Source organism: Salmo salar, chromosome ssa20, assembly GCF_905237065.1.
Source record: "Salmo salar chromosome ssa20, Ssal_v3.1, whole genome shotgun sequence".
Taxonomy (NCBI): Eukaryota; Metazoa; Chordata; class Actinopteri; order Salmoniformes; family Salmonidae; genus Salmo; species Salmo salar.
This window is the reverse complement of record NC_059461.1, coordinates 90,405,474-90,431,156: the sequence shown is the minus strand read 5'-3', so window position 1 is coordinate 90,431,156 and position 25,683 is coordinate 90,405,474. Positions and strand designations below refer to the sequence as shown.

Here is a 25,683-nt window from a genome sequence, read left to right as displayed (position 1 = left end):
ACTACTATGGCTGACCCTGTAAAACAACACCTATCATACTACTATGGCTGACCCTGTAAAACAACACCTATTATACTACTATGGCTGACCCTGTACAACAACACCTATCATACTACTATGGCTGACCCTGTACAACAACACCTATCATACTACTATGGCTGACCCTGTACAACAACACCTATCATACTACTATGGCTGACCCTGTAAAACAACACCTATCATACTACTGTGGCTGACCCTGTACAACAACACCTATCATACTACTATGGCTGACCCTGTAAAACGACACCTATCATACTACTGTGGCTGACCCTGTACAACAACACCTATCATACTACTATGGCTGACCCTGGACAACAACACCTATCATACTACTATGTCTGACCCTGTAAAACAACACCTATCATACTACTATGGCTGACCCTGTACAACAACACCTATCATACTACTATGGCTGACCCTGTACAACAACACCTATCATACTACTATGGCTGACCCTGTACAACAACACCTATCATACTACTATGGCTGACCCTGTACAACAACACCTATCATACTACTATGGCTGACCCTGTACAACAACACCTATCATACTACTTCGGCTGACCCTGTACAACAACACCTATCATACTACTATGGCTGACACTGTATAACAACACCTATCATACTACTATGGCTGACCCTGAATAACAACACCTATCATACTACTATGGCTGACCCTGTACAACAACACCTATCATACTACTGTGGCTGACCCTGTACAACAACACCTATCATACTACTGTGGCTGACCCTGTACAACAACACCTATCATACTACTGTGGCTGACCCTGTACAACAACACCTATCATACTACTATGGCTGACCCTGTACAACAACACCTATCATACTACTATGGCTGACCCTGTAAAACAACACCTATCATACTACTATGGCTGACCCTGTAAAACAACACCTATCATACTACTATGGCTGACCCTGTAAAACAACACCTATCATACTACTATGGCTGACCCTGTACAACAACACCTATCATACTACTGTGGCTGACCCTGTACAACAACACCTATCATACTACTATGGCTGACCCTGTATAACAACACCTATCATACTACTATGGCTGACCCTGTACAACAACACCTATCATACTACTATGGCTGACCCTGTACAACAACACCTATCATACTACTATGGCTGACCCTCTGAAACAACACCTATCATACTACTATGGCTGACCCTGTACAACAACACCTATCATACTACTATGGCTGACCCTGTAAAACAACACCTATCATACTACTGTGGCTGACCCTGTACAACAACACATTATACTGCACCTATCATACTACTATGGCTGACCCTGTACAACAACACCTATTATACTACTATGGCTGACCCTGTAAAACAACACCTATCATACTACTGTGGCTGACCCTGTACAACAACACATTATACTGCACCTATCATACTACTATGGCTGACCCTGTAAAACGACACCTATCATACTACTGTGGCTGACCCTGTACAACAAACCTATCATACTACTATGGCTGACCCTGTACAACAACACCTATCATACTACTATGTCTGACCCTGTACAACAACACCTATCATACTACTATGGCTGACCCTGTACAACAACACATATCATACTACTATGGCTGACCCTGTACAACAACACATATCATACTACTATGGCTGACCCTGTACGACAACACCTATCATACTACTATGGCTGACCCTGTACAACAACACCTATCATACTACTGTGGCTGACCCTGTACAACAACACATATCATACTACTATGGCTGACCCTGTACAACAACACATATCATACTACTATGGCTGACCCTGTACAACAACACCTATCATACTACTATGGCTGACCCTGTAAAACAACACCTATCATACTAGTATGGCTGACCCTGTACAACAACACCTATCATACTACTATGGCTGACCCTGTAAAACAACACCTATCATACTACTATGGCTGACCCTCTGAAACAACACCTATCATACTACTGTGACTGACCCTGTAAAACAACACCTATCATACTACTGTGGCTGACCCTGTACAACAACACCTATCATACTACTATGGCTGACCCTGTAAAACAACACATTATACTGCACCTATCATACTACTATGGCTGACCCTGTAAAACAACACCTATCATACTACTATGGCTGACCCTGTACAACAACACCTATCATACTACTATGGCTGACCCTGTAAAACAACACCTATCATACTACTATGACTGACCCTGTACAACAACACCTATCATACTACTGTGGCTGACCCTGTAAAACAACACCTATCATACTACTATGGCTGACCCTGTAAAACAACACATTATACTGCACCTATCATACTACTATGTCTGACCCTGTAAAACAACACCTATCATACTACTATGGCTGACCCTGTACAACAACACCTATCATATTACTATGGCTGACCCTGTACAACAACACCTATCATACTACTATGGCTGACCCTGTAAAACAACACATATCATACTACTATGGCTGACCCTGTATAACAACACCTATCATACTACTATGGCTGACCCTGTACAGCAACACCTATCATACTACTATGGCTGACCCTGTACAACAACACCTATCATACTACTATGGCTGACCCTGTACAACAACACCTATCATACTACTATGGCTGACCCTGTACAACAACACCTATCATACTACTATGGCTGACCCTGTAAAACAACACCTATCATACTACTATGGCTGACCCTGTAAAACAACACCTATCATACTACTATGGCTGACCCTGTAAAACAACACCTATCATACTACTATGGCTGACCCTGTACAACAACACCTATCATACTACTATGTCTGACCCTGTACAACAACACCTATCATACTACTATGGCTGACCGTGTAAAACAACACCTATCATACTACTGTGGCTGACCCTGTACAACAACACCTATCATACTACTATGGCTGACCCTGTACAACAACACCTATCATACTACTATGTCTGACCCTGTACAACAACACCTATCATACTACTATGTCTGACCCTGTACAACAACACCTATCATACTACTATGGCTGACCGTGTAAAACAACACCTATCATACTACTGTGGCTGACCCTGTACAACAACACCTATCATACTACTGTGGCTGACCCTGTAAAACAACACCTATCATACTACTATGGCTGACCCTGTACAACAACACCTATCATACTACTATGGCTGACCGTGTAAAACAACACCTATCATACTACTGTGGCTGACCCTGTACAACAACACCTATCATACTACTGTGGCTGACCCTGTAAAACAACACCTATCATACTACTATGGCTGACCCTGTACAACAACACCTATCATACTACTGTGGCTGACCCTGTACAACAACACCTATCATACTACTGTGGCTGACCCTGTACAACAACACCTATCATACTACTGTGGCTGACCCTGTACAACAACACCTATCATACTACTATGGCTGACCCTGTACAACAACACCTATCATACTACTATGGCTGACCGTGTAAAACAACACCTATCATACTACTGTGGCTGACCCTGTACAACAACACCTATCATACTACTGTGGCTGACCCTGTAAAACAACACCTATCATACTACTGTGGCTGACCCTGTACAACAACACCTATCATACTACTGTGGCTGACCCTGTACAACAACACCTATCATACTACTATGGCTGACCCTGTACAACAACACCTATCATACTACTATGGCTGACCGTGTAAAACAACACCTATCATACTACTGTGGCTGACCCTGTACAACAACACCTATCATACTACTGTGGCTGACCCTGTAAAACAACACCTATCATACTACTATGGCTGACCCTGTACAACAACACCTATCATACTACTGTGGCTGACCCTGTACAACAACACCTATCATACTACTATGGCTGACCCTGTACAACAACACAGGAAGCAGGCCTGCTTCTTTACGTCAGTGGAGTTACCATTAACCTCAGAAATAGGGTGCCTTTTGGGATGTAGGCTCTGGCTCTCTACCGCTCTGGCTCGCTACCGGTCAGGCTCTGGCTCTCTACCGGTCAGGCTCTGGCTCTCTACCGGTCAGGCTCTGGCTCTCTACCGGTCAGGCTCTGGCTCCCTACCGGTCAGGCTCTGGCTCTCTACCGGTCAGGCTCTGGCTCTCTACCGGTCAGGCTCTGGCTCTCTACCGGTCAGGCTCTGGCTCTCTACCGGTCAGGCTCTGGCTCTCTACCGGTCAGGCTCTGGCTCTCTACCGGTCAGGCTCTGGCTCTCTACCGGTCAGGCTCTGGCTCTCTACCGGTCAGGCTCTGGCTCCCTACCGGTCAGGCTCTGGCTCTCTGCCGGTCAGGCTCTGGCTCTCCCATCAGAATAGACCCACTGGTATCAGAACGTCTCCTCTGTTACGGAGTAGACCCACTGGTATCAGAACGCCTCCCCCGTTACGGAGTAGACCCACTGGTATCAGAACGCCTCCCCCGTTACGGAGTAGACCCACTGGTATCAGAATCCCCGTTACGGAGTAGACCCACTGGTATCAGAACCCCCGTTACGGAGTAGACCCACTGGTATCAGAACCCCCGTTACGGAGTAGACCCACTGGTATCAGAATCCCCGTTACGGAGTAGACCCACTGGTATCAGAACGCCTCCCCGTTACGGAGTAGACCCACTGGTATCAGAATCCCCGTTACGGAGTAGACCCACTGGTATCAGAACCCCCGTTACGGAGTAGACCCACTGGTATCAGAACCCCCGTTACGGAGTAGACCCACTGGTATCAGAACCCCCGTTACGGAGTAGACCCACCCAGAAATAATTCCAAAATGTTTTGTGTTTTTTACATTGTATGACACACTGGAGTTCAATGCTTTCTTCTGATTTAGAATAGGAGTGGTATAGCCAGCACATTGGATGTTAGACAGTGCTGTCATGTACCATGTGGCCACACACACTCTCACACGCACACACGCACACACACACACACACACACACACACACACACACACACACACACACACACACACACACACACACACACACACACACACACGGAGGGAGGGAGGGAGCAGGTTTTAATGAGGGCCAGGAGTGAAGTCATATTTTTGTTATTTTTTTACCAGGAGCTTTGCTATAGATCATTTTCCCTCCAGGTCTACGCCATGCATAGGGAGAGGGCAGCCATGCAGGCCATGCAGAGGGAGAGGGCAGCCATGCAGGCCATGCAGAGGGAGAGGGCAGCCATGCAGGCCATGCAGAGGGAGAGGGCAGCCATGCAGGCCATGCAGAGGGAGAGGGCAGCCATGCAGGCCATGCAGAGGGAGAGGGCAGCCATGCAGGCCATGCAGAGGGAGAGGGCAGCCATGCAGGCCATGCAGAGGGAGAGGGCAGCCATGCAGGCCATGCAGAGGGAGAGGGCAGCCATGCAGGCCATGCAGAGGGAGAGGGGATGGAGAGAGAACAAGGGAAAGGAAACAAAAAGAAAATATTCTTTAGAAAGCGGAAAGAAGCTTCAGAGAATGTATGAGAAAGAGAGAGGGATTAGAAAGCGGAAAGAAGCTTCAGAGAATGTATGAGAAAGAGAGAGGGATTAGAAAGCGGAAAGAAGCTTCAGAGAATGTATGAGAAAGAGAGAGGGATTAGAAAGCGGAAAGAAGCTTCAGAGAATGTATGAGAAAGAGAGAGGGATTAGAAAGCGGAAAGAAGCTTCAGAGAATGTATGAGAAAGAGAGAGGGATTAGAAAGCGGAAAGAAGCTTCAGAGAATGTATGAGAAAGAGAGAGGGATTAGAAAGCAGAAAGAAGCTTCAGAGAATGTATGAGAAAGAGAGAGGGATTAGAAAGCAGAAAGAAGCTTCAGAGAATGTATGAGAAAGAGAGAGGGATTAGAAAGCAGAAAGAAGCTTCAGAGAATGTATGAGAAAGAGAGAGGGATTAGAAAGCAGAAAGAAGCTTCAGAGAATGTATGAGAAAGAGAGAGGGATTAGAAAGCGGAAAGAAGCTTCAGAGAATGTATGAGAAAGAGAGAGGGATTAGAAAGCGGAAAGAAGCTTCAGAGAATGTATGAGAAAGAGAGAGGGATTAGAAAGCAGAAAGAAGCTTCAGAGAATGTATGAGAAAGAGAGAGGGATTAGAAAGCAGAAAGAAGCTTCAGAGAATGTATGAGAAAGAGAGAGGGATTAGAAAGCAGAAAGAAGCTTCAGAGAATGTATGAGAAAGAGAGAGGGATTAGAAAGCAGAAAGAAGCTTCAGAGAATGTATGAGAAAGAGAGAGGGATTAGAAAGCAGAAAGAAGCTTCAGAGAATGTATGAGAAAGAGAGAGGGATTAGAAAGCGGAAAGAAGCTTCAGAGAATGTATGAGAAAGAGAGAGGGATTAGAAAGCGGAAAGAAGCTTCAGAGAATGTATGAGAAAGAGAGAGGGATTAGAAAGCGGAAAGAAGCTTCAGAGAATGTATGAGAAAGAGAGAGGGATTAGAAAGCGGAAAGAAGCTTCAGAGAATGTATGAGAAAGAGAGAGGGATTAGAAAGCGGAAAGAAGCTTCAGAGAATGTATGAGAAAGAGAGAGGGATTAGAAAGCGGAAAGAAGCTTCAGAGAATGTATGAGAAAGAGAGAGGGATTAGAAAGCGGAAAGAAGCTTCAGAGAATGTATGAGAAAGAGAGAGGGATTAGAAAGCGGAAAGAAGCTTCAGAGAATGTATGAGAAAGAGAGAGGGATTAGAAAGCGGAAAGAAGCTTCAGAGAATGTATGAGAAAGAGAGAGGGATTAGAAAGCGGAAAGAAGCTTCAGAGAATGTATGAGAAAGAGAGAGGGATTAGAAAGCAGAAAGAAGCTTCAGAGAATGTATGAGAAAGAGAGAGGGATTAGAAAGCAGAAAGAAGCTTCAGAGAATGTATGAGAAAGAGAGAGGGATTAGAAAGCAGAAAGAAGCTTCAGAGAATGTATGAGAAAGAGAGAGGGATTAGAAAGCAGAAAGAAGCTTCAGAGAATGTATGAGAAAGAGAGAGGGATTAGAAAGCGGAAAGAAGCTTCAGAGAATGTATGAGAAAGAGAGAGGGATTAGAAAGCGGAAAGAAGCTTCAGAGAATGTATGAGAAAGAGAGAGGGATTAGAAAGCGGAAAGAAGCTTCAGAGAATGTATGAGAAAGAGAGAGGGATTAGAAAGCGGAAAGAAGCTTCAGAGAATGTATGAGAAAGAGAGAGGGATTAGAAAGCAGAAAGAAGCTTCAGAGAATGTATGAGAAAGAGAGAGGGATTAGAAAGCAGAAAGAAGCTTCAGAGAATGTATGAGAAAGAGAGAGGGATTAGAAAGCAGAAAGAAGCTTCAGAGAATGTATGAGAAAGAGAGAGGGATTAGAAAGCAGAAAGAAGCTTCAGAGAATGTATGAGAAAGAGAGAGGGATTAGAAAGCAGAAAGAAGCTTCAGAGAATGTATGAGAAAGAGAGAGGGATTAGAAAGCAGAAAGAAGCTTCAGAGAATGTATGAGAAAGAGAGAGGGATTAGAAAGCAGAAAGAAGCTTCAGAGAATGTATGAGAAAGAGAGAGGGATTAGAAAGCGGAAAGAAGCTTCAGAGAATGTATGAGAAAGAGAGAGGGATTAGAAAGCGGAAAGAAGCTTCAGAGAATGTATGAGAAAGAGAGAGGGATTAGAAAGCGGAAAGAAGCTTCAGAGAATGTATGAGAAAGAGAGAGGGATTAGAAAGCAGAAAGAAGCTTCAGAGAATGTATGAGAAAGAGAGAGGGATTAGAAAGCGGAAAGAAGCTTCAGAGAATGTATGAGAAAGAGAGAGGGATTAGAAAGCGGAAAGAAGCTTCAGAGAATGTATGAGAAAGAGAGAGGGATTAGAAAGCGGAAAGAAGCTTCAGAGAATGTATGAGAAAGAGAGAGGGATTAGAAAGCGGAAAGAAGCTTCAGAGAATGTATGAGAAAGAGAGAGGGATTAGAAAGCGGAAAGAAGCTTCAGAGAATGTATGAGAAAGAGAGAGGGATTAGAAAGCGGAAAGAAGCTTCAGAGAATGTATGAGAAAGAGAGAGGGATTAGAAAGCGGAAAGAAGCTTCAGAGAATGTATGAGAAAGAGAGAGGGATTAGAAAGCGGAAAGAAGCTTCAGAGAATGTATGAGAAAGAGAGAGGGATTAGAAAGCGGAAAGAAGCTTCAGAGAATGTATGAGAAAGAGAGAGGGATTAGAAAGCAGAAAGAAGCTTCAGAGAATGTATGAGAAAGAGAGAGGGATTAGAAAGCAGAAAGAAGCTTCAGAGAATGTATGAGAAAGAGAGAGGGATTAGAAAGCAGAAAGAAGCTTCAGAGAATGTATGAGAAAGAGAGAGGGATTAGAAAGCAGAAAGAAGCTTCAGAGAATGTATGAGAAAGAGAGAGGGATTAGAAAGCAGAAAGAAGCTTCAGAGAATGTATGAGAAAGAGAGAGGGATTAGAAAGCGGAAAGAAGCTTCAGAGAATGTATGAGAAAGAGAGAGGGATTAGAAAGCGGAAAGAAGCTTCAGAGAATGTATGAGAAAGAGAGAGGGATTAGAAAGCGGAAAGAAGCTTCAGAGAATGTATGAGAAAGAGAGAGGGATTAGAAAGCGGAAAGAAGCTTCAGAGAATGTATGAGAAAGAGAGAGGGATTAGAAAGCGGAAAGAAGCTTCAGAGAATGTATGAGAAAGAGAGAGGGATTAGAAAGCGGAAAGAAGCTTCAGAGAATGTATGAGAAAGAGAGAGGGATTAGAAAGCGGAAAGAAGCTTCAGAGAATGTATGAGAAAGAGAGAGGGATTAGAAAGCGGAAAGAAGCTTCAGAGAATGTATGAGAAAGAGAGAGGGATTAGAAAGCGGAAAGAAGCTTCAGAGAATGTATGAGAAAGAGAGAGGGATTAGAAAGCAGAAAGAAGCTTCAGAGAATGTATGAGAAAGAGAGAGGGATTAGAAAGCAGAAAGAAGCTTCAGAGAATGTATGAGAAAGAGAGAGGGATTAGAAAGCAGAAAGAAGCTTCAGAGAATGTATGAGAAAGAGAGAGGGATTAGAAAGCAGAAAGAAGCTTCAGAGAATGTATGAGAAAGAGAGAGGGATTAGAAAGCGGAAAGAAGCTTCAGAGAATGTATGAGAAAGAGAGAGGGATTAGAAAGCGGAAAGAAGCTTCAGAGAATGTATGAGAAAGAGAGAGGGATTAGAAAGCGGAAAGAAGCTTCAGAGAATGTATGAGAAAGAGAGAGGGATTAGAAAGCGGAAAGAAGCTTCAGAGAATGTATGAGAAAGAGAGAGGGATTAGAAAGCGGAAAGAAGCTTCAGAGAATGTATGAGAAAGAGAGAGGGATTAGAAAGCAGAAAGAAGCTTCAGAGAATGTATGAGAAAGAGAGAGGGATTAGAAAGCAGAAAGAAGCTTCAGAGAATGTATGAGAAAGAGAGAGGGATTAGAAAGCAGAAAGAAGCTTCAGAGAATGTATGAGAAAGAGAGAGGGATTAGAAAGCAGAAAGAAGCTTCAGAGAATGTATGAGAAAGAGAGAGGGATTAGAAAGCAGAAAGAAGCTTCAGAGAATGTATGAGAAAGAGAGAGGGATTAGAAAGCGGAAAGAAGCTTCAGAGAATGTATGAGAAAGAGAGAGGGATTAGAAAGCGGAAAGAAGCTTCAGAGAATGTATGAGAAAGAGAGAGGGATTAGAAAGCGGAAAGAAGCTTCAGAGAATGTATGAGAAAGAGAGAGGGATTAGAAAGCGGAAAGAAGCTTCAGAGAATGTATGAGAAAGAGAGAGGGATTAGAAAGCGGAAAGAAGCTTCAGAGAATGTATGAGAAAGAGAGAGGGATTAGAAAGCGGAAAGAAGCTTCAGAGAATGTATGAGAAAGAGAGAGGGATTAGAAAGCGGAAAGAAGCTTCAGAGAATGTATGAGAAAGAGAGAGGGATTAGAAAGCGGAAAGAAGCTTCAGAGAATGTATGAGAAAGAGAGAGGGATTAGAAAGCGGAAAGAAGCTTCAGAGAATGTATGAGAAAGAGAGAGGGATTAGAAAGCAGAAAGAAGCTTCAGAGAATGTATGAGAAAGAGAGAGGGATTAGAAAGCAGAAAGAAGCTTCAGAGAATGTATGAGAAAGAGAGAGGGATTAGAAAGCAGAAAGAAGCTTCAGAGAATGTATGAGAAAGAGAGAGGGATTAGAAAGCAGAAAGAAGCTTCAGAGAATGTATGAGAAAGAGAGAGGGATTAGAAAGCAGAAAGAAGCTTCAGAGAATGTATGAGAAAGAGAGAGGGATTAGAAAGCAGAAAGAAGCTTCAGAGAATGTATGAGAAAGAGAGAGGGATTAGAAAGCGGAAAGAAGCTTCAGAGAATGTATGAGAAAGAGAGAGGGATTAGAAAGCGGAAAGAAGCTTCAGAGAATGTATGAGAAAGAGAGAGGGATTAGAAAGCGGAAAGAAGCTTCAGAGAATGTATGAGAAAGAGAGAGGGATTAGAAAGCAGAAAGAAGCTTCAGAGAATGTATGAGAAAGAGAGAGGGATTAGAAAGCAGAAAGAAGCTTCAGAGAATGTATGAGAAAGAGAGAGGGATTAGAAAGCAGAAAGAAGCTTCAGAGAATGTATGAGAAAGAGAGAGGGATTAGAAAGCAGAAAGAAGCTTCAGAGAATGTATGAGAAAGAGAGAGGGATTAGAAAGCAGAAAGAAGCTTCAGAGAATGTATGAGAAAGAGAGAGGGATTAGAAAGCAGAAAGAAGCTTCAGAGAATGTATGAGAAAGAGAGAGGGATTAGAAAGCAGAAAGAAGCTTCAGAGAATGTATGAGAAAGAGAGAGGGATTAGAAAGCAGAAAGAAGCTTCAGAGAATGTATGAGAAAGAGAGAGGGATTAGAAAGCAGAAAGAAGCTTCAGAGAATGTATGAGAAAGAGAGAGGGATTAGAAAGCAGAAAGAAGCTTCAGAGAATGTATGAGAAAGAGAGAGGGATTAGAAAGCAGAAAGAAGCTTCAGAGAATGTATGAGAAAGAGAGAGGGATTAGAAAGCAGAAAGAAGCTTCAGAGAATGTATGAGAAAGAGAGAGGGATTAGAAAGCAGAAAGAAGCTTCAGAGAATGTATGAGAAAGAGAGAGGGATTAGAAAGCGGAAAGAAGCTTCAGAGAATGTATGAGAAAGAGAGAGGGATTAGAAAGCAGAAAGAAGCTTCAGAGAATGTATGAGAAAGAGAGAGGGATTAGAAAGCAGAAAGAAGCTTCAGAGAATGTATGAGAAAGAGAGAGGGATTAGAAAGCAGAAAGAAGCTTCAGAGAATGTATGAGAAAGAGAGAGGGATTAGAAAGCAGAAAGAAGCTTCAGAGAATGTATGAGAAAGAGAGAGGGATTAGAAAGCAGAAAGAAGCTTCAGAGAATGTATGAGAAAGAGAGAGGGATTAGAAAGCGGAAAGAAGCTTCAGAGAATGTATGAGAAAGAGAGAGGGATTAGAAAGCGGAAAGAAGCTTCAGAGAATGTATGAGAAAGAGAGAGGGATTAGAAAGCGGAAAGAAGCTTCAGAGAATGTATGAGAAAGAGAGAGGGATTAGAAAGCAGAAAGAAGCTTCAGAGAATGTATGAGAAAGAGAGAGGGATTAGAAAGCAGAAAGAAGCTTCAGAGAATGTATGAGAAAGAGAGAGGGATTAGAAAGCAGAAAGAAGCTTCAGAGAATGTATGAGAAAGAGAGAGGGATTAGAAAGCGGAAAGAAGCTTCAGAGAATGTATGAGAAAGAGAGAGGGATTAGAAAGCGGAAAGAAGCTTCAGAGAATGTATGAGAAAGAGAGAGGGATTAGAAAGCGGAAAGAAGCTTCAGAGAATGTATGAGAAAGAGAGAGGGATTAGAAAGCAGAAAGAAGCTTCAGAGAATGTATGAGAAAGAGAGAGGGATTAGAAAGCAGAAAGAAGCTTCAGAGAATGTATGAGAAAGAGAGAGGGATTAGAAAGCAGAAAGAAGCTTCAGAGAATGTATGAGAAAGAGAGAGGGATTAGAAAGCAGAAAGAAGCTTCAGAGAATGTATGAGAAAGAGAGAGGGATTAGAAAGCAGAAAGAAGCTTCAGAGAATGTATGAGAAAGAGAGAGGGATTAGAAAGCAGAAAGAAGCTTCAGAGAATGTATGAGAAAGAGAGAGGGATTAGAAAGCAGAAAGAAGCTTCAGAGAATGTATGAGAAAGAGAGAGGGATTAGAAAGCAGAAAGAAGCTTCAGAGAATGTATGAGAAAGAGAGAGGGATTAGAAAGCAGAAAGAAGCTTCAGAGAATGTATGAGAAAGAGAGAGGGATTAGAAAGCAGAAAGAAGCTTCAGAGAATGTATGAGAAAGAGAGAGGGATTAGAAAGCAGAAAGAAGCTTCAGAGAATGTATGAGAAAGAGAGAGGGATTAGAAAGCAGAAAGAAGCTTCAGAGAATGTATGAGAAAGAGAGAGGGATTAGAAAGCAGAAAGAAGCTTCAGAGAATGTATGAGAAAGAGAGAGGGATTAGAAAGCAGAAAGAAGCTTCAGAGAATGTATGAGAAAGAGAGAGGGATTAGAAAGCAGAAAGAAGCTTCAGAGAATGTATGAGAAAGAGAGAGGGATTAGAAAGCAGAAAGAAGCTTCAGAGAATGTATGAGAAAGAGAGAGGGATTAGAAAGCGGAAGATGGAGGGTTTCCTTAAGATGTTCTCTTCTCACAGAGCTACTCTTTCTCTTTCTGATTATAAAGATGGGTGTTATAACAAAACAATTTATGAATGAAAAGTGTTTCTGGAAAGATGTTTAATATCTGCAGCGATGTTTTTCCGATAGTCTACTTTTATTGTTGATCACCCGTAAAAATACAATAAAACGTTGGAGAGTTAGCCCGGTAGGCATGTCGATTCATTTGGTTTTTGGTGACAAACTTTTTGTTTGCGTCTCCACATTTTATATTTCTCACTTTGCGTTAATGCATTTGTTAATTAAAAGTTACTACTGTGAAGTGAACATGTTTTAGGATAAGAATTCATTTTAAAGTTAAAGAAAATGTTTACGCTTACTTTGTTTTAGTGATGGGACGCATGATACCAAATCTACGAGGCTTGATTCAAATGTACAAGTAGTCTGATCCAATACCACAGTGATTATATTGATGCTACTTTCCAATAAATGTCGAGGGTCTTATTCTGGTGACATGATCTTGCCTGCCGTTATAGGCTATATTCATAATGTATCTGTGGTTTAAAGCGCTTGTGACAAGACCGTAGTGGGCACATTCGCTATCTAACGCATTTACTTTCAGACAAAACCATCAATAGAGCTGAAAATGGAAATCCGTGTAACTTTTACATGCACTACATCACCACGCACACACAGCCTTTTATCAGCAGGTCAATTTGATGGAAACTCATCTATAGTGGGGAAAATGTGCATATTGTTTTTATGCTGATTTAAAAAAATAAAAATATATTTTTAAATATTCGCATGAAAATCTGTCACCAATTGGATAGAAACCTAGCTAGTGATGTAGTTTGCAGCTTTGGACACCAAACTGCCATTTGACGGATGTAGGAAGTGCTGGACAGGGCGTGCCGACCCCTGCTGGAAGCTTTTTGTTTTTAATCGACATTTTTCACCTCGTCAGGTGGAAAGATGGCTCAGGTCATAGATTCCTCTGCCACGTGGGTCTATCTGTAAATCGCAGCACAGTAGTATCGAATCTTGAGAGAGCCTATTTCGATTTGTTTTCCCCTCAGTGATTGTGAATGAAACAGCTGTTTTTGATAATTATGAATTATGTATTCAAAGGTATTTAAAAAAAAAAATATATATATATATATATATTTTATTTATTTTATTTATTTTTTGTCAAAGTGCGTTAAATATGTTTAATTCCTTAGTTCAAACGCCATTCAAAATTGTCAGACAGTTGCCACATGATAAATGACGTACAAAGCTTCGTTTTGATCCTGCTGTGGATTTCAAAACATTGACCTCTACTGGACACCACAAACAAACAAACAAACAAACAAATGATCCTACTCTTGCTTGACTAGTGTCTCAGCCTGTAAAGCAGCGGTGAATAGGACTCTTTGGAGGCACAGGATCCAGTTCCTGTTTTTAGATCATAAAAACTAAATTATATGCACCTCCGGAAATTGCAGCCCAAAATAAATGCTTCACAGAGTTCAACAGACACATCTCAACATCAACTGTTCAGAGGAGACTGCGTGAATCAGTCCTTTGTGGTCGAATTGCTGCAAGGAAACCACTACTAAAGGACCCCAATAAGAAGAGACTTGCTTGGGCCAAGAAACATGAGCAATTAGACCAGTGGAAATCTGTCCTTTGGTCTGATGAGTCCAAATTTGAGATTTTTGGTTCCAACTGCCGTGTCTTTGTGACGCAGAGTAGGTGAACGGATGATCTCTGCATGTGTGGTTCCCACCGTGAAGCATGGAGGGGGTGGTGTGCTTTGCTGGTGACACGGTCAGTGATTTATTTCGAATTCAAGGCACACTTAACCAGCATGGTTACTACAGCATTCTGCAGTGATACGCCATCTCATCTGGTTTACGCTTAGTCCCGCTATCATTAGTTTTTCAACAGGACAATGACCCAACACAGCTCCAGGCTGTGTAAGGGCTATTTGACCAAGAAGGAGAGTGATGGAGTGCTGCATCAGATGACCTGGCCTCCACAATCATCTGACAACCCAATTGAGATGGTTTGGGATGATTTGGACCGCATAGTGAAAGAAAAGCAGCCAACAAGTCCTCAGCATATGTGGGAACTCCTTCAAGACTGTTGGAAAAGCATTCCAGGTGAAGCTGGTTGAGAGAATGCCAAGAGTGTGCAAAACTGTCATCAAAGCAAGGGGTAGCTACTTTGAAGAATCTGAAATATAAATAATATTTAAGACTTTTTTTTTGGTTACTACATGATTCCATATGTGTTGTTTCATAGTTTTGATATCTTCACTATTATTCTACTATGTAGAAAGTAGTAAAACATTTACAAGCACCTTGAATGAGTAGGTGTGTCCAAACTTTTGACTGATACGGTATATATTTTTTTTCTTTGAACATTAAACGTGATCAATGACATCTGAAGCTTTGCTTGATAAGTGCACTAACTTATGTTACTCTTCGTCCTGTTTAGTTTGGAGTTTGTGCTGGTTAAAGTGGCTACATCTCAGGTGATTTGTACAGGCAGTGGTTCAGGACAGGTTGTGGCTGTTTCTCAGGTGATTTGTACGGGCAGTGGTACAGGACAGGTTGTGGCTGTTTCTCAGGTGATTTGTACAGGCAGTGGTTCAGGACAGGTTGTGGCTGTTTCTCAGGTGATTTGTACGGGCAGTGGTACAGGTTGTGTCTGTTTCTCAGGTGATTTGTACGGGCAGTGATACAGGTTGTGGCTGTTTCTCAGGTGATTTGTACGGCAGTGATACAGGTTGTCTGTTTCTCAGGTGATTTGTACGGGCAGTGGTACAGGACAGGTTGTGGCTGTTTCTCAGGTGATTTGTACGGGCAGTGGTTCAGGACAGGTTGTGTCTGTTTCTCAGGTGATTTGTACGGGCAGTGATACAGGTTGTGTCTGTTTCTCAGGTGATTTGTACGGGCAGTGGTTCAGGACAGGTTGTGTCTGTTTCTCAGGTGATTTGTACGGGCAGTGATACAGGACAGGTTGTGTCTGTTTCTCAGGTGATTTGTACGGGCAGTGGTACAGGTTGTGGCTGTTTCTCAGGTGATTTGTACGGGCAGTGATACAGGTTGTGTCTGTTTCTCAGGTGATTTGTACGGGCAGTGATACAGGTTGTGGCTGTTTCTCAGGTGATTTGTACGGGCAGTGGTTCAGGACAGGTTGTGTCTGTTTCTCAGGTGATTTGTACGGGCAGTGATACAGGACAGGTTGTGTCTGTTTCTCAGGTGATTCGTACGGGCAGTGGTACAGGTTGTGGCTGTTTCTCAGGTGATTCGTACGGGCAGTGATACAGGTTGTGTCTGTTTCTCAGGTGATTTGTACGGGCAGTGATACAGTGATGCAGGGCGGGGATGCAGGACAGTGATGCAGGGCGGGGATGCAGGACAGTGATGCAGGACAGTGATACAGCGATGCAGGGCAGGGATGCAGGACAATGATGCAGGGCATTGATGCGGCAATACAAGGCAGTGATGCGGTGATGCGGCGATGCGGCGATGCAGGGCAGGGATGCGGCGATGCAGGGCAGGGATGCGGCGATGCAGGGCAGGGATGCGGCGATGCAGGGCAGTGGTGCGGCGATGCAGGGCGGCGATGCGGCGATGCGATGCGGCGATACAGGGCAGTGATGCAGTGTTACAGGACAGTAATGCGGCGATACCGGGCGATGTTACAGCGATACGATACAGTGCGGCGATAGAGAGCGGTGATACAGGACAGGTTGTGGCTGTTTCTCAGGAGCCTGCTGGTAGTTTAGTACTTAGTAAATATTCTAAATACTTTTGGTGCCAATTTATTATCAATTTTGCAAATGCATGCCCACATATTGGGCAGAAAAACACAATGTCAATGTCTGGCATCTCCCTGCTAGGCCTACATCCAGACTACTTCACATTTAGGTGAATGTAGCCTATATTTTTATAGTACAGAAATCGAAATACTATATATATTATTCTATGTACAGTATGTGTAGTAGAAACATTAAATAAATCATTATCTTCTGTTTCATAGATGGCTGGGACAACTTCTCTCACCCGTACAAGAAGAAAGAGTTTGGAAAATGGGAACTGTGTCTGCCCCCCAAGCATGACAAGTCACCAGCCATCGAACACAACACCAAACTCAAGGTAGGCTTACAGTAATGTTATATATTATCCAGGTAGGCTTACAGTAATGTTATATATTATCCAGGTAGGCTTACAGTAATGTTATATATTATCCAGGTAGGCTTACAGTAATGTTATATATTATCCAGGTAGGCTTACAGTAATGTTATACACTGCTCAAAAAAATAAAGGGAACACTTAAACAACACAATGTAACTCCAAGTCAATCACACTTCTGTGAAATCAAACTGTCCACTTAGGAAGCAACACTGATTGACAATACATTTCACATGCTGTTGTGCAAATGGAATAGACAACAGGTGGAAATTATAGGCAATTAGCAAGACACCCCCAATAAAGGAGTGGTTCTGCAGGTGGGGACCACAGACCACTTCTCAGTTCCTATGCTTCCTGGCTGATGTTTTGGTCACTTTTGAATGCTGCCGGTGCTTTCACTCTAGTGGTAGCATGAGACGGAGTCTACAACCCACACAAGTGGCTCAGGTAGGTCAGAAACAGACTCCATGAGGGTGGTATGAGGGCCCGACGTCCACAGGTGGGGGTTGTGCTTACAGCCCAACACCGTGCAGGACGTTTGGCATTTGCCAGAGAACACCAAGATTGGCAAATTCGCCACTGGTGCCCTGTGCTCTTCACAGATGAAAGCAGGTTCACACTGAGCACGTGACAGACGTGACAGAGTCTGGAGACGCCGTGGAGAACGTTCTGCTGCCTGCAACATCCTCCAGCATGACCGGTTTGGCGGTGGGTCAGTCATGGTGTGGGGTGGCATTTCTTTGGGGGGCCGCACAGCCCTCCATGTGCTCGCTAGAGGTAGCCTGACTGCCATTCGGTACCGAGATGAGATCCTCAGACCCCTTGTGAGACCATATGCTGGTGCGGTTGGCCCTGGGTTCCTCCTAATGCAAGACAATGCTAGACCTCATGTGGCTGGAGTGTGTCAGCAGTTCCTGCAAGAGGAAGGCATTGATGCTATGGACTGGCCCGCCTGTTCCCCAGACCTGAATCCAATTGAGCACATCTGGGACATCATGTCTCGCTCCATCCACCAACGCCACGTTGCACCACAGACTGTCCAGGAGTTGGCGGATGCTTTAGTCCAGGTCTGGGAGGAGATCCCTCAGGAGACCATCCGCCACCTCATCAGGAGCATGCCCAGGCGTTGTAGGGAGGTCATACAGGCACGTGGAGGCCACACACACTACTGAGCCTCATTTTGACTTGTTTTAAGGACATTACATCAAAGTTGGATCAGCCTGTAGTGTGGTTTTCCACTTTCATTTTGAGTGTGACTCCAAATCCAGACCTCCATGGGTTGATAAATTGGATTTTCATTGATAATTTTTGTGTGATTTTGTTGTCAGCACATTCAACTATGTAAAGAAAAAAGTATTTAATAAGATTATTTATTTCATTCAGATCTAGGATGTGTTGTTTAAGTGTTCCCTTTATTTTTTTGAGCAGTATATATTATCCAGCTGGGCCTACAGTACTGATATATATTATCCAGCTGGGCCTACAGTACTGATATATATATTATCCAGCTGGGCCTACAGTACTGATATATATATTATACAGCTTGGCCTACAGTACTGATATATATATTATACAGCTGGGCCTACAGTACTGATATATATATTATCCAGCTTGGCCTACAGTACTGATATATATATTATCCAGCTGGGCCTACAGTACTGATATATATATTATACAGCTGGGCCTACAGTACTGATATATATATTATACAGCTGGGCCTACAGTACTGATATATATATTATACAGCTTGGCCTACAGTACTGATATATATATTATCCAGCTGGGCCTACAGTACTGATATATATTATCCAGCTGGGCCTACAGTACTGATATATATATTATACAGCTGGGCCTACAGTACTGATATATATATTATACAGCTTGGCCTACAGTACTGATATATATATTATACAGCTGGGCCTACAGTACTGATATATATATTATACAGCTGGGCCTACAGTACTGATATATATATTATACAGCTGGGCCTACAGTACTGATATATATATTATCCAGCTGGGCCTACTGTACTGATATATATTATCCAGCTGGGCCTACAGTACTGATATATATTATCCAGCTGGGCCTACAGTACTGATATATATTATCCAGCTGGGCCTACAGTACTGATATATATATATATATATTATCCAGCTGGGCCTACAGTACTGATATATATTATCTAGGTAGGTCTACAGTACTGATACATATATTATACAGCTTGGCCTACAGTACTGATATATATTATCCAGGTAGGGCTACATTAATGATATATATTAAGATGGGCCTACAGTACTGATATATATATATATATTATCCAGCTAGGGCTACATTAATTCTATATATTAAGATGGGCCTACAGTACTGTTGTCCTGGCCACTGTAGAGTCGGGTCTGTATCTGTACCGCTACATCCTCTTGGTCTGTTTCTGTACCGCTACATCCTCTTGGTCTGTTTCTGTACCGCTACATCCTCTTGGTCTGTATCTGTACCGCTACATCCTCTTGGTTTGTATCTGTACCGCTACAACCTCTTGGTCGGGTCTGTACCGCTACATCCTCTTGGTCTGTTTCTGTACCGCTACATCCTCTTGGTCGGGTCTGTTTCTGTACCGCTACATCCTCTTGGTCTGTTTCTGTACCGCTACATCCTCTTGGTCGGGTCTGTATCTGTGCCGCTACATCCTTTTGGTCTGTTTCTGTACCGCTACATCCTCTTGGTCGGGTCTGTTTCTGTACCGCTGTACCGCTACATTATCCAGCTAGGGCTACATTAATTCTATATATTAAGATGGGCCTACAGTACTGTTGTCCTGGCCACTGTAGAGTCGGGTCTGTATCTGTACCGCTACATCCTCTTGGTCTGTTTCTGTACCGCTACATCCTCTTGGTCTGTTTCTGTACCGCTACATCCTCTTGGTCTGTATCTGTACCGCTACATCCTCTTGGTTTGTATCTGTACCGCTACATCCTCTTGGTCGGGTCTGTATCTGTACCGCTACATCCTCTTGGTCTGTTTCTGTACCGCTACATCCTCTTGGTCTGTTTCTGTACCGCTACATCCTCTTGGTCTGTTTCTGTACCGCTACATCCTCTTGGTCTGTTTCTGTACCGCTACATCCTCTTGGTCTGTTTCTGTACCGCTACAGCCTCTTGGTCTGTATCTGTGCCGCTACATCCTCTTGGTCGGGTCTGTATCTGTGCCGCTACATCCTCTTGGTTTGTATCTGTACCGCTACATCCTCTTGGTCGGGTCTGTATCTGTACCGCTACAACCTCTTGGTCGGGTCTGTATCTGTACCTCTACACCCTCTTGGTCTGTATCTGTACCGCTACATCCTCTTGGTCGGGTCTGTTTCTGTACCGCTACATCCTCTTGGTCTGTTTCTGTACCGCTACATCCTCTTGGTCGGGTCTGTATCTGTGCCGCTACATCCTTTTGGTCTGTTTCTGTACCGCTACATCCTCTTGGTCGGGTCTGTTTCTGTACCGCTACATCCTCTTGGTCTGTTTCTGTACCGCTACATCCTCTTGGTCTGTTTCTGTACCGCTACATCCTCTTGGTCTGTTTCTGTACCGCTACAGCCTCTTGGTCTGTATCTGTGCCGCTACATCCTCTTGGTCGGGTCTGTATCTGTGCCGCTACATCCTCTTGGTCTGTTTCTGTACCGCTACATCCTCTTGGTCTGTTTCTGTACCGCTACATCCTCTTGGTCGGGTCTGTATCTGTGCCGCTACATCCTTTTGGTCGGGTCTGTATCTGTACCGCTACATCCTCTTGGTCTGTTTCTGTACCGCTACAACCTCTTGGTCGGGTCTGTTTCTGTACTGCTACATCCTCTTGGTCTGTTTCTGTACCGCTACATCCTCTTGGTCTGTTTCTGTACCGCTACATCCTCTTGGTTTGTATCTGTACCGCTACATCCTCTTGGTCGGGTCTGTATCTGTACCGCTACATCCTCTTGGTCGGGTCTGTATCTGTACCACTACATCCTCTTGGTCGGGTCTGTATCTGTACCGCTACATCCTCTTGGTCGGGTCTGTTTCTGTACCGCTACATCCTCTTGGTCGGGTCTGTATCTGTACCTCTACATCCTCTTGGTCGGGTCTGTTTCTGTACCGCTACATCCTCTTGGTCTGTATCTGTGCCGCTACATCCTCTTGGTCGGGTCTGTATCTGTGCCGCTACATCCTCTTGGTCTGTTTCTGTACCGCTACATCCTCTTGGTCTGTTTCTGTACCGCTACAACCTCTTGGTCGGGTCTGTTTCTGTACCGCTACATCCTCTTGGTCTGTTTCTGTACCGCTACATCCTCTTGGTCTGTTTCTGTACCGCTACATCCTCTTGGTTTGTATCTGTACCGCTACATCCTCTTGGTCGGGTCTGTATCTGTACCGCTACAACCTCTTGGTCGGGTCTGTATCTGTACCGCTACATCCTCTTGGTCGGGTCTGTATCTGTACCGCTACATCCTCTTGGTCGGGTCTGTATCTGTAGCGCTACATCCTCTTGGTCTGTATCTGTACCGCTACATCCTCTTGGTCTGTATCTGTACCTCTGCAACCTCTTGGTCGGGTCTGTATCTGTACCGCTACAACCTCTTGGTCGGGTCTGTATCTGTACCTCTACACCCTCTTGGTCTGTATCTGTACCTCTACATCCTCTTGGTCGGGTCTGTTTCTGTACCGCTACATCCTCTTGGTCTGTTTCTGTACCGCTACATCCTCTTGGTCGGGTCTGTATCTGTGCCGCTACATCCTTTTGGTCTGTTTCTGTACCGCTACATCCTCTTGGTCGGGTCTGTTTCTGTACCGCTACATCCTCTTGGTCTGTTTCTGTACCGCTACATCCTCTTGGTCTGTTTCTGTACCGCTACATCCTCTTGGTCTGTTTCTGTACCGCTACATCCTCTTGGTCTGTATCTGTACCGCTACAACCTCTTGGTCGGGTCTGTATCTGTACCGCTACAACCTCTTGGTCGGGTCTGTATCTGTACCTCTACACCCTCTTGGTCTGTATCTGTACCGCTACATCCTCTTGGTCGGGTCTGTATCTGTACCGCTACATCCTCTTGGTCGGGTCTGTATCTGTACCGCTACAACCTCTTGGTCGGGTCTGTATCTGTACCTCTACACCCTCTTGGTCTGTATCTGTACCGCTACATCCTCTTGGTCGGGTCTGTATCTGTACCGCTACAACCTCTTGGTCGGGTCTGTATCTGTACCTCTACACCCTCTTGGTCTGTATCTGTACCGCTACATCCTCTTGGTCGGGTCTGTTTCTGTACCGCTACATCCTCTTGGTCTGTTTCTGTACCGCTACATCCTCTTGGTCGGGTCTGTATCTGTGCCGCTACATCCTTTTGGTCTGTTTCTGTACCGCTACATCCTCTTGGTCGGGTCTGTTTCTGTACCGCTACATCCTCTTGGTCTGTTTCTGTACCGCTACATCCTCTTGGTCTGTTTCTGTACCGCTACATCCTCTTGGTCTGTTTCTGTACCGCTACATCCTCTTGGTTTGTATCTGTACCGCTACAACCTCTTGGTCTGTATCTGTACCTCTACACCCTCTTAGTCTGTATCTGTACCGCTACATCCTCTTGGTCGGGTCTGTATCTGTACCGCTACATCCTCTTGGTCGGGTCTGTATCTGTACCGCTACATCCTCTTGGTCGGGTCTGTATCTGTAGCGCTACATCCTCTTGGTCTGTATCTGTTTCTGTACCGCTACATCCTCTTGGTCTGTTTCTGTACCTCTACAGCCTCTTGGTCTGTATCTGTTTCTGTACCGCTACATCCTCTTGGTCTGTTTCTGTACCTCTACAGCCTCTTGGTCGGGTATGTATCTGTACCGCTACATCCTCTATGTTGGGTCTGATTTGTAACAGAGAATGTGCTCTCATTAGCTGGTTAAAGGGGCAATCCGCAGTTGAAACGATAACAAAGCCTACTGTTTCGGTAAAAAGCTGAGGGGATGTGGCTGTAGAAATTTAACCACTCTCAAATTCATAGACACAAGTATGGATGCAAGGACTGACATATCAAAATGATGGTTTTAAGCATGCTTTGAGGCTATACAGTGTTTTGTTTACAAACGTGGGAGTAAAACATTGACTGCTGTATATGATCAAGGTAGCCTACAGTACTATAGTTTTTGTTCTGATGGGGTATGCTCATAAGGCATGTATCCCTTATATTCTGGTAGAATCAATGGGTACATTTCATACATACAAGTCCAGAAATGGATGTAGCAACTGCATATTGCCCCTTTTTTTAATGTTAAGTCTGTCTGCTAGACTCCTACACACTGTGGGTTGAAGCTAAGGAATGCAACTCTGTGGTAGAATACAGCAGGATAGTGGATAGTTACAATATATCTGATGAGAGAATCACGACTGTTTCTACATCCCTCTCTCCCTCATCCCTCTCTCCCATCTGGAGTTCTTATCTGCCCTACTATTATACTGCTCTCTCCCTGTCTGTCTCTCTGTGTCCCTCCCTTCCTCTCTCCCTCAAGCCTCCTCCCTCATCCCTCTAAGCTGCTTGGCTCTTGGTTCTGCCTGGCTCGGAGTTTCCTCATCTAAATTAGTTCCACAGCTAGTCCTTCCTGGAACCAAGGGTCCTGCTTCTGTCTGTCTGTCTGTCTGTCTGTCTGTCTGTCTGTCTGTCTGTCTGTCTGTCTGTCTGTCTGTCTGTCTGTCTGTCTGTCTGTCTGTCTGTCTGTCTGTCTGTCTGTCTGTCTGTCTGTCTGTCTGACAATATTATATAGTATAATGTAAGTGAATATGCTATTATCCTACAATATTATATAGCATAATATATAGCATACGTACATACGTACGAACGAAGGGCCCTGCTCCTGTCTGTCTCTGTGCGTGCGCCTGTACACCAAGGGCCCCGCTCCAATCGTTTGTTTCATGTAAAGCAGTTGCCCTGTGCATCATTCTGTTGCGCTCTCTGCTTCTGGGGAACAATATGCCAACTGCAAACGAGCTCTTAGTTCATTGTCTTCATGTCTTTTTTTTTATTTTCCTAAAAGCTACATCAGTGTCTCTCTCTTGGTTAATTGCTGTCACAGTCTGTCCTTGTAGAGTGTTCCTGCACAGGTTTTCCAACACAGCTCTGTGGCTGCTGCCTGCCGTACTCCACACAGTGTCAAATATTTTTTCTCTTCAAACTTCACCGTTCTAGTGCCTGTGCAGCTTCATTTACATGATACTATATTATACTTTAGTACCAGAGCAAATTAACTTAAATGATACTATATAATACTGTAGTACCAGAGCAGCTTCCCTTACTATATACTATATAATATTTTAGTATAATAGCAGCTTAACTTACATGATACTATATTATACTGTAGTACCAGAGCAGCTTCACTTACATTATGCTATATAATATTGTAGGATAATAGCATCATAACTTACATTATGCTATATAATATTGTAGGATAATAGCATCATAACTTACATTATGCTATATAATATTGTAGGATAATAGCAGCTTCACTTACATTATGCTATATAATATTGTAGGATAATAGCAGCTTCACTTACATTATGCTATATAATATTGTAGGATAATAGCAGCTTCACTTACATTATGCTATATAATATTGTAGGATAATAGCAGCTTCACTTACATTATGCTATATAATATTTTAGGATAATAGCATATTCACTTACATTATACAATATTGTAGGATAATAGCATATTCACTTACATTATGCTATATAATATTGTAGGATAATAGCATATTCACTTACATTATGCTATATAATATTGTAGGATAATAGCAGCTTCACTTACATTATGCTATATAATATTTTAGGATAATAGCATATTCACTTACATTATGCTATATAATATTGTAGGATAATAGCAGCTTCACTTACATTATGCTATATAATATTGTAGGATAATAGCAGCTTCACTTACATTATGCTATATAATATTGTAGGATAATAGCATATTCACTTACATTATACTATATAATATTGTAGGATAATAGCAGCTTCACTTACATTATGCTATATAATATTGTAGGATAATAGCAGCTTCACTGACATTATGCTATATAATATTGTAGGATAATAGCATATTCACTTACATTATGCTATATAATATTGTAGGATAATAGCAGCTTCACTGACATTATGCTATATAATATTGTAGGATAATAGCAGCTTCACTGACATGTAGCAGTTGGTGTTTTTATTCCTCTGTCACCTCTCACCCCAACCCTGACTGCTGCCTCCCTGCTTCCCTCTCTAATATGCTTCCAGTTGGTGTTTTTATTCCTCTGTCACCTCTCACCCCAACCCTGACTGCTGCCTCCCTGCTTCCCCCTCTAATATGCTTCCAGTTGGTGTTTTTATTCCTCTGTCACCTCTCACCCCAACCCTGACTCCTGCCTCCCTGCTTCCCCCGCTAATATGCTTCCAGTTGGTGTTTTTATTCCTCTGTCACCTCTCACCCCAACCCTGACTGCTGCCTCCCTGCTTCCCTCTCTAATATGCTTCCAGTTGGTGTTTTTATTCCTCTGTCACCTCTCACCCCAACCCTGACTGCTGCCTCCCTGCTTCCCTCTCTAATATGCTTCCAGTTGGTGTTTTTATTCCTCTGTCACCTCTCACCCCAACCCTGACTGCTGCCTCCCTGCTTCCCTCTCTAATATGCTTCCAGTTGGTGTTTTTATTCCTCTGTCACCTCTCACCCCAACCCTGACTGCTGCCTCCCTGCTTCCCCCTCTAATATGCTTCCAGTTGGTGTTTTTATTCCTCTGTCACCTCTCACCCCAACCCTGCCTGCTGCCTCCCTGCTTCCCTCTCTAATATGCTTCCAGTTGGTGTTTTTATTCCT

At 43.4% G+C, this 25,683-nt stretch overlaps 1 protein-coding gene across 1 annotated transcript in view; it reads left to right on the top strand.

The window, feature by feature from the left end:
- Positions 1-25,683, top strand: part of gbe1b (glucan (1,4-alpha-), branching enzyme 1b) — a 318,001-nt gene that overhangs the window by 47,317 nt on the left and 245,001 nt on the right. The window contains exon 3 of the mRNA XM_045704110.1: positions 16,671-16,786. Within this exon, the coding sequence (XP_045560066.1) occupies positions 16,671-16,786 (116 nt within the window). The remainder of the gene's footprint in view (positions 1-16,670; positions 16,787-25,683) is intronic.